The sequence below is a fragment of the Pseudopodoces humilis genome, chromosome 4 (genome assembly GCF_049639895.1).
Source record: "Pseudopodoces humilis isolate 2021_Gansu_Grassland_sample_001 chromosome 4, ASM4963989v1, whole genome shotgun sequence".
In the NCBI taxonomy this organism is placed as follows: domain Eukaryota; kingdom Metazoa; phylum Chordata; class Aves; order Passeriformes; family Paridae; genus Pseudopodoces; species Pseudopodoces humilis.
The window spans coordinates 40,608,616-40,623,308 of record NC_142203.1 but is presented as its reverse complement, the minus strand read 5'-3'; the positions used below and the strand labels follow the sequence as shown (position 1 = coordinate 40,623,308).

Here is a 14,693-nt window from a genome sequence, read left to right as displayed (position 1 = left end):
AAGACTGGTGAAGGAACCATAGCACAAGTGTTACAAGCAACAGCTGCGGGAGCTGGGGTTGTTTAGCCTGGAGAAAAGGAGGCTCAGTGGAGGATGCAGCCAGGTGGGGCTCAGTCTCTTCTCCCATGTAACCAGTGACAGGACAAGAGGACACAGGCTTAAGCTGCATCAGGGGAAGTTTAGGTTGGACATTAGAAGAATTTATTTACAGATTGGGTGATTAGACTTTGGAATGATCTGCCCAGAGAGGTGGTGGAGTCACTGTCCCTGGAGGTGTTTAAGATAAGGCTGGAGGCACTCAGTGCCATGGTCTACTGAACATGGTGGTTTTGAATGGTAGGTTAGACTCAATGATATCAGACATCTTTTCCAATCTAATTGATTCTGTGACAGAAAAAAATAATTATATTAGCTAAAATATATTGCCTACTTATTTGCTAATACTTGAGAAGGAGTTGGATATCTTTAAAAATAAGGAAAAGTCATCACTCTGAAACCATCAACTCAGGGTACAGCAGCAGCCAAAAACAAAGCCAAGAGAATGTTTGGTATCACTGGGAATGATATTTGAAATGATATGTTGAAAAACAGAGAGGCATTTTGCCACTACTTAAAGCCTTGAAGTAATCACACCTTGAATGTTTCTGGTCCCTGGAGACCGAGTGGGACATAGCTGAGCTTGATTAATAGAGAACTAAAATGAATGAGAAGACAGAGCCCCCCTTACAGGGCAAGATGGTGACTAAGGGAGAGTAAGAGTGAGTCTTTTGAAATCATGAAGATGGCAGGAAAGGCAAATGCAGAACTGCTACCCACTGAATCCTAAAATACTATAGCTAGGGGAAAATCAGTGAAATCGGGAAATTGCTTAAGGCAGAGGAAAGAAAGCACCTGACATAGCAGATAGTGAGCCCACTTTCTCAGGAGGTTGTGAAGAAAGACAGTATTACCAAGTACAAAAAAAGAATGATTACACAAATATGAGCAAAATATCCAGAAAATAATACTAAAATGAATACATATGTTGAAAGTCCTAATACAATTCAAAAAGCCCTTTAGCAAATTTGGATGGGAAGGAGATCATCTAGAAGTTTTCCTGTTTTTCTGAAACAACAGGAAAGTTCCGTTCATGATATCATAGCTTAAACCCAACTCTCCATTTGTCAAACATGACAATAAGCATGCCACACTGATGCCAGTACAGCAATTTCCCTTTTAACCTATATGATCAGTCATAAGCCAAATTATAGCAGTGGAATTAGGAACTGGGGGGATATCTATCATGATTTCAAAGCATTATCTTCATCCAGACTCAAGAAAATGGAAAATTCTACTTCTCTTAAAATATCTAACACCAAAAGTATTATAAATCATCTTGTTTGCTTATTTGAGAAACTGCATGACTAGTTCTGTTAATAGGCACCTGTAGAAAGAATCACCCTTCTTGTTCTATGCCTTCTGAAGAAATATGTTAAGGACTCAAAACATAATGAAGGTATAAGTACTCCACATCCCCCTTCTGCCTATGCCCCTCCTATACTGCCAAAATCATGGATACCTAGTAATAAAAAAAGCCCCAAAACACCCAAAACTATTCCTTCAGAAAGAAGCACTTCATTTTATACCCTGGGGTGGGGGGTGGGAAGGTGACTTGAATAACAACTTTCAGTAATCTCAGATCTCTGACTTCTGAGGTCAGTGTTATGATGGCTACTTGCATTTAGCAAATAGCTTCTGGCTTCAGAGCTGGTCAGTGCCTGAATTATAGTGTATAATCTTTCCTTGGGAAAACAGTAAAGGATGATAAATTACCATTCCAGTGAGTTGCTTGACAGCACTGGCCACGGAGGAAAAAATCCTTATCGTTACATAATAATTAATTTCACTAATGAGTAAAGCAGGCAAAGGAGTGGCAAAAGATAAGCATTGTTTTGGCTCCTGGCTACATAAACAGTCCCACCACAGCACAGGAATAGTCTTTTCTGCAAAACATCATGACTGGACTGCTTCTTCTCTGCCACTCTGCCTTCCCCTCAGAGAACTACAAGAAGAGCTCTGAACGTGTACAAGGTCTCTTCTCCATCAGGCACAATCTCCACTAAAAAAAATATGGATCTTTTTGGTAATTTTTTCCTCACGCTGAATGTTATCTGCAAGCCTGCAGTGTAAAGTGCTCTTACTAACAAAACACTCACTTTTAAGATTTATGCTATTCAATCTGATTGTGACTGCAACACTATTAAAACTATAAACTCACTTGGCAACTGCCAAAGTGGCCTTGACAAATACAAAATACGTAAGTGGACTTTCATAGATACCAAAGCACAGCTATGACCACAAGAAGAGAAGAACGGTACCAGGACAAGCAGAGGTATTCCTAAATGATGTCTGGAACAGGGCTAGGAGCACAGGCCCAGCTCGTATGAACTTACCTTTAAGATATTAACCTAATGCACAACTTTCCGACTTGTAAACAAATCATTTGATATTCAGGCATTAACAACCAGATCCATTCAGGCATTAACAACTACTGTCAACCTCAATTGGCCTCCAGCTTCTGGAGGAAAAAGCACAAGACCCTTTCAGCACATGGCAATATCAAGTACAGCTGATTGAGCCTGGACTAGACAAACACTGAGTGTGCCATGCTTACATACCCCAAGTCTTTGTAATTCTCTGTGAACTTCCAATTAAACAATTTTTTCATCCACTTTTCCTGCTATCAAAATACTCACTACAGTGATTTATGACAGACTAGTCATTGAAGAAGTGCTTCTTGGATTAGGAAGTATGGATTAGGGAAAAAGGGCATGATGAAAGCTAGTTGAAATAATCTATCTTTGATTGATTCCACCTGCTATTCACCCATGCCCTCTTCTAAAACTGTTTTTTTCTATAATAATAATGGATTACTGATACAGTATTGTCTGTAGCATTTTAGAGCATTCCTTTGGCACCTCAAATGACTTTATATTCTCTCATTTTAATTATGCACACATACTAAAATGAAGAGATTTGAAAATAGAACATGAGTCCCTTGGATGATTTCTTATATAAGAAATAAAAAACACTGTTTGATTTATTACCTAAAAAAGAACACTGAAAATAAATAACAAAATATCTGTCTCCAAGTATGATGAGTCTTTGGATATATCCGTTCATACTCCCTTGACTGTTCAGACCCTGTTCATGTACAGCATCTCAGGCTTTCCTACCTGTGGACCCTCTCAGGGCTCTGAGCTGTGAACAGGGAAGAAGGGCACAGAGCAAAATATCTGTGCTTTCCATAGAGTCTTCTGGGATGCTGTGTATGCTGCAGATTGAATGATTTCTGCAGGTTAAACTTTGTTCACAGCAGTTTTATATCTTTGCATGCCATGCAAAACCTTGGGCTTTATAGTGAACTATAGAATATCCCTTTTTCTGCACACAGTTTAAGGCACATAGCAAAAGAAAACTTCCCCCTATCAAGCTATCATGCTTTCTGGAAAAACAATGGGAATTAACCAAAAACCAGAAAATTAAGAGAAAAGGAAATTAACAGTAATACCAAAACTGTATGTATTCAAGGCTTCTATCCCCAGTCCTGTCAGGCTACATTGCAAATACTGATTTAAAAAGAAAATAAAAGAAACAGGTATGTGTGGCAGGGGAACAGGGGAGATGTGAAGATCTGGTGCCATGTTGCTATTGTGTAATTAAAAACTTGCACTTGTTACTCTCATTAGATATGCTCAGTGATGCCAGTTAAATGCTGTTTTCTAAAACTGAAGGACTTTGTCCTGACTTCACACCACCTGTAAGTGATAGACAACCAAACCTAAGAAGCAACATTCAGAAAAGCCTGATATCCTCCACATACTACCCATGGAGCCGAAGTCAAAACCTCAGAGATGGCCATAGCATAAAGGAGTGTATTGGGTTTGCATGGCCAAGCCTTGGTAATGGTGGGGATAACAGGGTGGCTACTGTGAGAAGCTGCTGGAAGCTTCCTCCATGCCCTGCAGAACCAATCCTTGGCAGCTCCAAAGATGGACATGCTGCTGGCCAAGGCTGGGCTTGTCAGAAATGGTGGTAACACTCCTATGATAACAGATTTAAGAAGGAAGAAAAAAGCAATTGCACAGATGTAATCATGGCCAGAGAAGAACAGGGTGAGACCACATGAGAGGAACAGCTCTGCAGGCACCAAGGTCAGTGGTGAAGGAGGGGCAGAAGATGCTCCAAGCTCTGGGGCTGAAATTCCTCTGCAGCCTGTGGTGCCAACCATAGTGAAGCAGCTGTGCCCCTGCTGAGATCCACAGGGATGCAGAGATCCACCTGTAGCCCATGGACAAGCTCCACACCAGAGCAGATGAATGTAACTTTGATCATGGGGCAACTTTTTACAGTGACAGGTCTTCTAGAGTCAGAGGCACTCCATCTCTCTTAACAAGGGCAAAAGGATTCTAGCCCATGAGTTGGCAGGGCTGATTTAGAGGACTTTAAACTAGGTTTGAAGTTTGAAAGGGGATAAAAACAGGCTCTCCAGAGATGAGCCTAAGGTGGCAAGCCAGAATCAGAGGTGAAATCATCAGCTGACCATAACCCTCATTTCCCATGTCTCTGTGCCATTGAAGGAGCAGGTGGAGATAGGAAGAGTGGATGGGTGGGGAGAAGGCATTTTTAAGGTCTTATTTTACTTCTCATTTTCCTGCTCTGATTTTGTTAATAATAAATTCAACTGATGTCTCAAATTACACCCTCTTTTCCCATGCTGGTGTTTGGTGAGTATTTCTCTTGGTCCTTATCTCAATTAATGGACCCTTCATTACATTTTCTCTCCCCTGTGAGAGGTCTAGCTGTGGAGGAAAGTGAGAGAAAGGCTTTAGTGGGTGCCAGGCATGAAGCCAGGGTCAACACACTACAAGGAGCACCACTCTTCTACTAAGACTGAGCATCTTTCTCCATTTAAGATTATACAAACCATTCAAAAATATATATACACTGCTTGTGTTGCAGTCTGCTGAGCCTCCAGTGCACATACAGAGGCCAAATCATTTGAGAAAAATAAGTTAAATCCTTACCACTTTCTCATCACAATTTTTTAAAAGGCATTGGGAAAAATGCCTAATTAAAAAAGAAAAAGTGCATCTTTAGTCTTTTTCTAACATGTTTCAAAGTGCAGCCTCAGTGCTGTGGAAACTATTTCTGAAAATAAGGACAGATCTTCTAAATCCATGTTGACACCCATTAAGATGGTGAGTTGAGAAGCACTGAAGTGCATTAAGATTTGTACTTCATTGACAAGTTGGGTTTCAGGTGGTCTATTACTACATAAGCAAGAGAGATCAAGGCAACAACCCCCATGGCCTCTGAAGATAACTTATGAACTACCATCCTAACACCAGCTCAATCCAGAGAGAACAGTGCCCAAGGACCACAGAGAACCTCCCTTTCATAGTGAGAGGTAGAAATATTTTCTATAGAATTTCCTCTTTCGCAGTAATATTTCAGAGTGCCTTGATGTCCAAAGGTAGGCACTGATTATATTTCAAAAGCATAGCTATGGAAGCAGTTGTTAATTAAAGCAAGAGAGGATGAAAGTAAGTGGCTGGAAAGTTACAACGTAGCTGACAATATTCTTAGCTGTCCTTAGCAGTGTAATAAATGCAGTGGCAGGCAAGCACGCAGCATCATTTGTTGCCCAAGGCATTCCTGGCCTCTGAACACACAGTGTGCACATGTTTTCAGACTACTACGGGGTTTTTTACCATAATATCATAGACATAGTGATAACTTTAGATAGGTCATTCTCCACCTTAATTTTCTGAAAATAGTATCACATGTTAAACCACAGAGTAACTCAAGGATTACAGTCAAGCCCAATTTATAAAAGGCAGGACAGAAATGAAGTATCAGTAATCTGAGGGGACAGCTCTTATATTTTCTTCCTGTGATGTCTAAATCCTGAACAGTATCTCTACCCATGTCACACTGGCTTCAGAAATCAAACCTTTACATCACAGACACACAGCTTCATGTGCTGAATGGATGATTTTTTTACATCAGCTGTTTCTATGGAAGAGTTGGAAAACCAGTTCTTTTTAAGAACTGTAAGTCTCTCTGATGTCTCAAAGATGCTTCATTAAAGATTTATTCCTATAAAGCTTTTACAAGGACTGCATCAACAATAATCCACATGAGGGATTAACCCACAGGGTTAATTAATGTTCTGAACCGAAGAGTGGTATGACAATATGACAGAATGTCTTACTGTAACTTAATTTCATTATTTAAATGGGGACCACAGCCACCATCAGATTTCCACCCAGCTGAAGTAGTGAAAGAGCAGCTCTGACATGCATAGGCACAGACAGTAACAGAAATGTAAAGCGCTATTACTCTCACTCAGCTGACTGTACATACAGCTGCAAAGTACAGATGGCTTTTAAGTCAAAGGGTGACAACATTATTAGCTTATTTTCAAAACAACTTAAGAACACATGGCAAAAAATATGATTGTCAAGTGAACACAGCATTAAAAAAAAAAAAGCAAAGCAAAAATCTACCAAGAAGCCAACTAGTCCTCAAGGTTTCATGACTGTCCTCTGTCAAATGCTCATGAACATTCTTCTGCTTGAATTTCACCAATCACTGCAATTCAAGGAAAAGAAAAATAACTCCAGCCAATCTAGAGCATCATCTTGAATCTGACCCTCTGCTTTGGTCATTAAGCAAATTCTCAGAGATGGCTTACATGGCTGCACTTCACTTGCTTATTTCAGGAGCATTTTCTGTATTTTATTATTGCGTAAGACATAGTGGCAGAAACAAATCAAAGCTTCCTTAGTAACAACACTGGGAAACTATTAAGATGACCAGACTCAGAAAAAGTGTTGAATTAATGATGTCTCAAATTATTTCTCCTTTTTAAGCTCTTAATGGTATTAATTTCTATAAAAAACTGTAACCCATTTTTTACACAACTTGACTTATTTCATTTGAAATGTCCTAGCAAAGACTAAAACATACCCACAGCACAATACACATCAGTAAGCCAATTCTTGGTGCTTTGCATTCCAATAAAACTTATCCTGGGAGGATATCCAAGTTTTTAAAAAGTCAATTAATTTAGATTCTTAAATGAGAAAGGTCTATACAATCATACTCTGGATCATAAAAGGTAAAATGTTCATCCAAGGACAAACAGTAGAAAATACTGAAAATCCATTGACTTCCTGGTTTATAACCTGTTCACTCATCTGAACAGTTTCAGTATTTCGTCCAAGATAAATAGCTATAATATGAATGGCATGCTCCAGCTGTTCTAAACAAACTACAAATATACAATTCAGCAGAACACAAGCTGTTTCTGAAACTTTCAGTGTGAGGCCAGTGACAATGGGATCACCCCCATTCATGAAGTGACTTGTGTGCATAAGCCCATGCAATGCTCAGGGGAGGAACCAATGCAGAACCTAAGGCAACAAGTGCTGAGGCACTTGGTGCTTCTGCAGCGTACAGCCAACAGTCAGCAGCGAGACCTGCTCACTAACAAGGTGGTAAAGCATACATACAGTTTTGCACAACTGGTACAGAGCTCAAAAAGGCTGTTACTTTCCTACATTCCCGCCCCCCAAAACCACGTAGACTCCTTGGAAAAATGCCCAGAGCAACAGAATATTCACAATTACCAGTAGGAAGGACAAAGCTTCCATTCATTAAGTACAACTGAGGTGTTGTACAACTCTGTTTTCACAGCATAAATTTCAAAATCCCAACATAAGCAGCAAGAATTCTTACCCTCCAGAGCAGCTGTAGTTGAAAAATATGAATTTATTGCATCTCTATATGTTTGTTAAAAGTCTGTCATTACTTTGAAAAGATATCTTATTTGTGATCTTAAAGATAGACCCAAGAGAGAATTAAGTGAGACTACACATAAACCTGTTGAAATGGGGCTGAATTAAACTTCCCAAATTGTTTCAGGGGAAGGGGAAAAAAAAAATTGAAAGAAAGAGATAAAGGAAAATAAAGGGATAAAGGAAAAGAAAGGGAAGGGAAGGGTGCGGGAAGGGTGCGGGAAGGGAAGGGTGCGGGAAGGGTGCGGGAAGGGAAGGGTGCGGGAAGGGTGCGGGAAGGGTGCGGGAAGGGTGCGGGAAGGGAAGGGTGCGGGAAGGGAAGGGAGGGGTGCGGGAAGGGAAGGGTGCGGGAAGGGAAGGGTGCGGGAAGGGAAGGGTGGGGGAAGGGAAGGGAAGGGTGCGGGAAGGGTGCGGGAAGGGAAGGGAAGGGTGCGGGAAGGGAAGGGTGCGGGAAGGGTGCGGGAAGGGTGCGGGAAGGGAAGGGTGCGGGAAGGGAAGGGTGGGGGAAGGGTGCGGGAAGGGAAGGGTGCGGGAAGGGTGCGGGAAGGGAAGGGTGCGGGAAGGGAAGGGTGCGGGAAGGGTGCGGGAAGGGAAGGGTGCGGGAAGGGTGCGGGAAGGGTGCGGGAAGGGAAGGGGAGGGGAGGGGAGGGGAGGGGAGGGGAGGGGAGGGGAGGGGAGGGGAGGGGAGGGGAGGGAAGGGAAGGGAAGGAATGGAAGGGAATGGAAGGGAAGGGAAGGGAAGGGAAGGGAAGGGAAGGGAAGGGAAGGGAAGGGAAGGGAAGGGAAGGGTGCGGGAAGGGTGCGGGAAGGGTGCGGGAAGGGTGCGGGAAGGGAAGGGGGGGGAAGGGGGCGGGAAGGGAGGGGTGCGTGAAGGGAAGGGTGCGGGAAGGGAAGGGTGCGGGAAGGGAAGGGAAGGGAAGGGTGCGGGAAGGGAAGGGAAGGGTGCGGGAAGGGAAGGGAAGGGTGCGGGAAGGGAAGGGAAGGGTGCGGGAAGGGAAGGGTGCGGGAAGGGAAGGGTGCGGGAAGGGTGCGGGAAGGGAAGGGTGCGGGAAGGGTGCGGGAAGGGAAGGGTGCGGGAAGGGAAGGGTGCGGGAAGGGATGGGTGCGGGAAGGGAAGGGTGCGGGAAGGGTGCGGGAAGGGTGCGGGAAGGGGAGGGAGGGGAGGGGAGGGGAGGGGAGGGGAGGGGAGGGGAAGGGAAGGGAGGGGAGGGGAGGGAAGGGAAGGGAAGGGAAGGGAAGGGAAGGGAAGGGAAGGGAAGGGAAGGGAAGGGAAGGGAAGGGAAGGGAAGGGAAGGGAAGGGAAGGGAAGGGAAGGGAAGGTGCAGGAAGGGAAGGGAAGGGAAGGGAAGGGAAGGGAAGGGAAGGGAAGGGAAGGGAAGGGAAGGGAAGGGAAGGGAAGGGAAGGGAGGGAAGGGAAGGGAAGGGAAGGGAAGGGAAGGGAAGGGAAGGGAAGGGAAGGGAAGGGAAGGGAAGGGAAGGGAAGGGAAGGGAAGGGAAGGGAAGGGAAGGGAAGGAAGGGAAGGGAAGGGAAGGGAAGGGAAGGGAAGGGAAGGGAAGGGAAGGGAAGGGAAGGGAAGGGAAGGGAAGGGAAGGGAAGGGAAGGGAAGGGAAGGAAGGGAAGGGAAGGGAAGGGAAGGGAAGGGAAGGGAAGGGAAGGGAAGGGAAGGGAAGGGAAGGGAAGGGAAGGGAAGGGAAGGGAAGGGAAGGGAAGGGAAGGGAAGGGAAGGGAAGGGAAGGGAAGGGAAGGGAAGGGAACTTATCCCTTCCAGGGAAAGAACCAGGATAAATTTTGCCCAGTTATTGCTTCATTTTTTGAAAGTTCTTGTGTAGTATAACTACTTGTCTGCATGTTATAGAAAAGTTCCTTTAAACATCTTAAAAAACAGGTATCACAGTAGAAAGAAGATGATCAGTATTGCAAATGTCAGCCTAGGCTGATTTTATCAGAAATAGTGAGAACCATCCCTACACAACAATCTGCATTTTCTTCAACTTGTTAACAATGCACATTAAATGCAGAGACTAAAAAAAGGAACCAAAAGCAAAAAACCCCAACCCCAAACAAACAAACAAACAAAAACAAACAAACAAAATACCTGGTGAGCTCTTCTTTAATCTTCAAGGGTTCATGTGGGTAGAATTTCACTCTAAAGCACATGGTATATGGTGGATGAGCTGAAACATTATAAAGAAAAAGCATGAGAACAGGAGCAAACAAACATTCCTTAAGTCACTCTGCAGGAGTGACCTTAAAGATTCTTACTAATGGTTAGTATAGGCACAGATTCAAACAAGAGCATTATTACATACGCTTTATTTTGGGGTGGTCTTTTTTGGCAAATGATAAGCAGTAAGCAATAATACTACAAAATCGAAGAAACCATTTAGTTAATGAAACTAAAGACAGTTGAAATATTTCTGCTCCCAGTATTTAATAAGATTATAGTACCTAACTCTGAGCAATGGTATCAATACCAGGCCTGACCTACAATCTTGCCAATAGAAAAGAAAGAGGGGAAGAAGAGAGAGGAAAGGGGTAAAGGGAAAGGAGAAAGAGGAAAGAATCACAACAAGAAGAGATAATTCAGTTTTGCAATCAGTGCCTCTCAGGCACTTTGATTCAGAGCAATGTGCAGATCTATAATATTCTAGCTAGTTTTAAAATATTTTGTTCTTGGTATATTCTCAATGTATGTGGTCAATTTTAAATTTCCAAAACATTGAAGAGATGGTGCTTTTACAGCAGGAAAAGGGAAGGCAGAAGAAAAGAGCAAAAAAAATACAGAGGAAATAAAAGACACCACCAGGTGAAATCAATAATTACTTTTTTAAATTGTAAATTATAACAATAATTGGTAAGCTACCAGAACATTTTACTCGACCGTGTTATTATCTCTCTTTGTTCTGGTCATGGTGTTGTAGGTCTGGGTGTACTTTAGGGCAATCCTTTCTGTTTGATGTACTCAGAATGCTGTATCTTACTTAAATGTAAGTGAAATAAACTTAAAAAACATACAACCAGTTTCCCAGAAAACTATGCTTTGTATGTAACTCCTTCATGAGTGTTTAGATCATGACTGGTTTCAGCATTCAGCATAACTTAAATTATTTTATTTGTACTTTTTCCTTCACCTCTTAAGTACTATTAGCATATAAACTGGCAAAATAATGGCTCTGTTTCAATGGAGTTTGCTGTCAATACTGTTCTCCACACTAAAGTCCTTTGAAATTATTGTAATTGTGAATGTTTTTTAGTGAGAAAGTGAACTCTAATGGTAGGAAATTGTGACAGAGCCTTGGGCATTTCACTATGCCAGCTGCTCCTTATCTGAGACATAAAGGACCTTCTGAAAGAAAAGGCTTTTAAGAAACAGCTATTAAAAAACTGATTATGTGCTTGCTAGTTTTGTGCTGATGAAATGTGCTTCTGAAAATTCTGCTCTGTTTTGGGAAGGTTTGTTGTTAAAGTTTCCACTTTAATATGTAAGTGGTCAAAAGCAATTTAACTTTCAAAGAATTGAGAAATTATCTGGCTTGACAATCATGTTTCTTGAGCTGATAAAATTCAATGACTATCTTGATTTCTGCTATGAGAAACCAAAGACAGAACATGAAGTTGTCACGTGCATTTCTCCAGTGCAGTAAAATCTGTAAGACAAAGGCTTTGCTTAATGTTTACATATCATCAAGTGTCCCTTTGGAAGAACATTATCTTTAAAATTAAGATGGAGAGTAAACTGGATGGCTTTTGGGATTTCCCTCCTTACCCATTCAAATGTTCATTGTGGCTGGTTTTCCAATTGAGAATAAGAAACAGAAGAAGAGGATCTCCTGTAATTGCAGGGAACCTTCTTATCTCTACAGATTAATTAGATGGATAGGTTCATATTATTTTTACCATTTCAAATTTCAACTTGTTTTTTTTTCCATTCCTGCACAGCGATACAGAAAGGATCTTGGCTTAGAAGGCTGCAGCAGACTTGTATATTATTGCTGCACTGCTGAGGAAGAATATTGTTACAGGAGCTTGAGTCTAGGAAAAGATTTGCAAAACAAGCTTTAAGCTTCCTTGACAAATCTCCTGCATGTCCTGTGCATTGGTGTGCCCTTCTGTCACATACTGTTCTTCTGCTACAAGTAAAACATTTCCTACTTTAACCTTTCATATGAATGTGGGCTATTTTTATAGTGCTGTGTGTGCCTTCATTTCCTCACTGTGATACTCTTTGCATACAGGTGAGATGATACTTTTATGTGGTTACCACATACTGTCAGAATGGGATCTTCCACTATAACTTTTTTTTTCTTAATTTTTACCACAGAAGAATTAATTTATTTTTTTTTTATTGACACCTGGAAAATTGGGTAAAATTCAGTATCTTTTTGTGGTCTTGCAGTAGGCTTGTATTTGCTAGGTCCCTGAAGACACATGTATTAGCTATTTTTATATCTTCATCGCTATTTCCAAACAACTTCTAAATCTGCCAAAACATTTAAAAGTCTTTAAAAAGGCAGGTTTTCCTCCATTGCTTGGTTTTTACATGGCTATTTAGGAGTGACAGAACCATTTAAGATGACTTTAGCTCTGCTTTGTCCAGGCAACACGAGTCCTTAGTGAGTTTCTGCATGGCTGCTTTCCTTTCTGGGACAGTGAATTCACTTTACCTTCTACTTTGCTGTTACAGGGCAGGGAAGACATAACAAAGTCTTCTGCTTTGCAGACTGTTTCCAGTCACTGTAAGACAATGCTGCAGTCACATCTAAGACAGCAAAAACCACAGAAAACAGACTGTTTTCTAGCCTTCAGAAGGCTACTCCAGATTTGAAAAGTGTGAAAGGTCAAACCATCTCTGGAGAAAAATTAAAGCTTTTTTTTTCTTAATTTCCTCTTAATTTCTATTTTTTATATGGGAGATGCCTCCCTTGGTACAGACATCAGTAAGTAAGGGACTGAGTCTCACATGAACTATTTTTAAGCAGTTTACAAAAATTTCCACACATTTTATTACCATTTTCTCCACAGACAAAGAATCTGAAAAAAAGAGGAAAACATTTATATGTGCTAGTTTTGGCTGGGGTAGAGTTAATTTTCTTTGCAGTGGCTGGTATGGGGCTGTGTTTTGGATTTGTGCTGAACACAGGGTTATATAATACAGAGATGTTTTTCATACTGACACCCTAGTTAGGAGACTGTGAGTGCATGGAAAGTTGGGAGGAGACACAGACAGGACAGGTGACTCCAACTGATCAAAGGATACCATATCAAATTCCAGATGACATGTCATCATATTCAGAATATAAAGTAGGAGGAAGAAAGAGCAAGGGGAGACTTTTGGAGTAAATGTTTTCCCAAGTCACTGTTATATGTGGTGGGGCCCTGCTGTCCTGGAGATGGCTGAACACCTGCCTGCCCATAGGAAGGACTGAATTAATCCCTTGTTTTGCTTTGCTTGTGTGTGCTTTTCCTTTCCCTATCAAATTGTCTTTGTCTTAAACCAAGAGTTTTCCAACTTTTACCCTTCTCTCCCTGATCCTGATGGCGGGGGACTGAGCAAGCGGCTGCATGGGGCTGGGTTGCTGGTTGGGGTTAAACCACAACACGACAAAAGATGAAAATAGGTTTTAAAAGCTGTTGAAAAACTTGATTGAAACGATTTACATGTGCCAACTAAATAGAGAAAGATGGGAGATTCTCAGCTGAGACTTTCCAAAAGGTTTGTTTTCCACAATCTCCTTTTCACAAAGCACAAATGCTACCTTCTCTAATGCACTGTGCTGGCAGTGTTGGGTTTTTTTATATTAAACATGAAGTACAGCTGGATACTGAAAGCCAAAAGAAGATGTAAAAATTATCTTCGTAGTCCTGAGAATGCAACAATGCAGAAAACTTTCTGCATTTCTCCTTGACGTTACATGTTCTCTGAACTACACTACCCTACAAAAAGTTATTGAAATTTAAGAAACAAACAATCAAGAAAAAATATTATACTCAAATAGTCTTCATGTTCACTAGTTCTGCAGAAGCATCTCTGGGGCACTGTTAAGACATACACAGTTGTTGCCATATACCTGTTCCCTTTCCAGACGAATCAGCTGTTTATCCATATTCTGTGCTGAGCATTTTTAAGACAGGCAGAACATTACTTAGTGTTTCTATGCATAAGGGCTACCTGATTTATCATAAATCTCAAATTAGGGGTCTCCCACATTGCACTCTATTTACAGAACAACACAGGGCAAGGCGGACTTTTATCAAGCTTAAAATAATGAATAATAAATCTTAAAATGCTGTTATTAAATCTTTGTGAGGATCATAGAATACACAGCATTCAGATTAGTGCCTGAAGGACCACACAAAACTCCCGTTCTCATTGTACATGTATTTATGAATCTCATATTTGATTAAATTTTTCTTTACATTTCTACTGCAACTCCCTGGTTCATTCCACCTCCTTTCAAGTTTTAGGACAGCATCCTAGAGATCACAGAAAGTAATTGAAAAATTCCTATGACCTGACACAGGAGAACATCCTTTTAGCATTATTCTTTTAGATCAAAGAATCATAGAGTGGTTTGGGTTTGAAGGGACCTTAAAGATCATCTAGTTCCAGCACTTCTGCCATGGGCAGGAACAGCTTGCACTAGACCAGGTTCCAACCTGCCCTGGAACACCTCCAGTGACAGGATACCTACTACCTTTCTGAGCAACATGTTCCAGTGCCTCACCACCCCCACAGTAAAGAATTTTTCCCTAATATGTAATCTGAACCTATGCTCTTTCACTTATGCAAGTCAGCAGGAAAAACATGGAAATTTAGAACTCCTGCACATCAGAGCAACAGAAATGAT

General features: G+C 41.5%; 1 protein-coding gene across 2 annotated transcripts in view; it reads right to left on the bottom strand.

Annotated features, from left to right (window-relative positions):
• The window catches only part of FRMD3 (FERM domain containing 3), a 138,936-nt gene that overhangs the window by 43,536 nt on the left and 80,707 nt on the right, over positions 1-14,693 (bottom strand). For both annotated transcript variants that reach the window (XM_088054113.1, XM_005522637.2), the window contains exon 4: positions 9,941-10,019. In XM_088054113.1, coding sequence (XP_087910239.1) covers positions 9,941-10,019 — 79 coding nt within the window. The remainder of the gene's footprint in view (positions 1-9,940; positions 10,020-14,693) is intronic.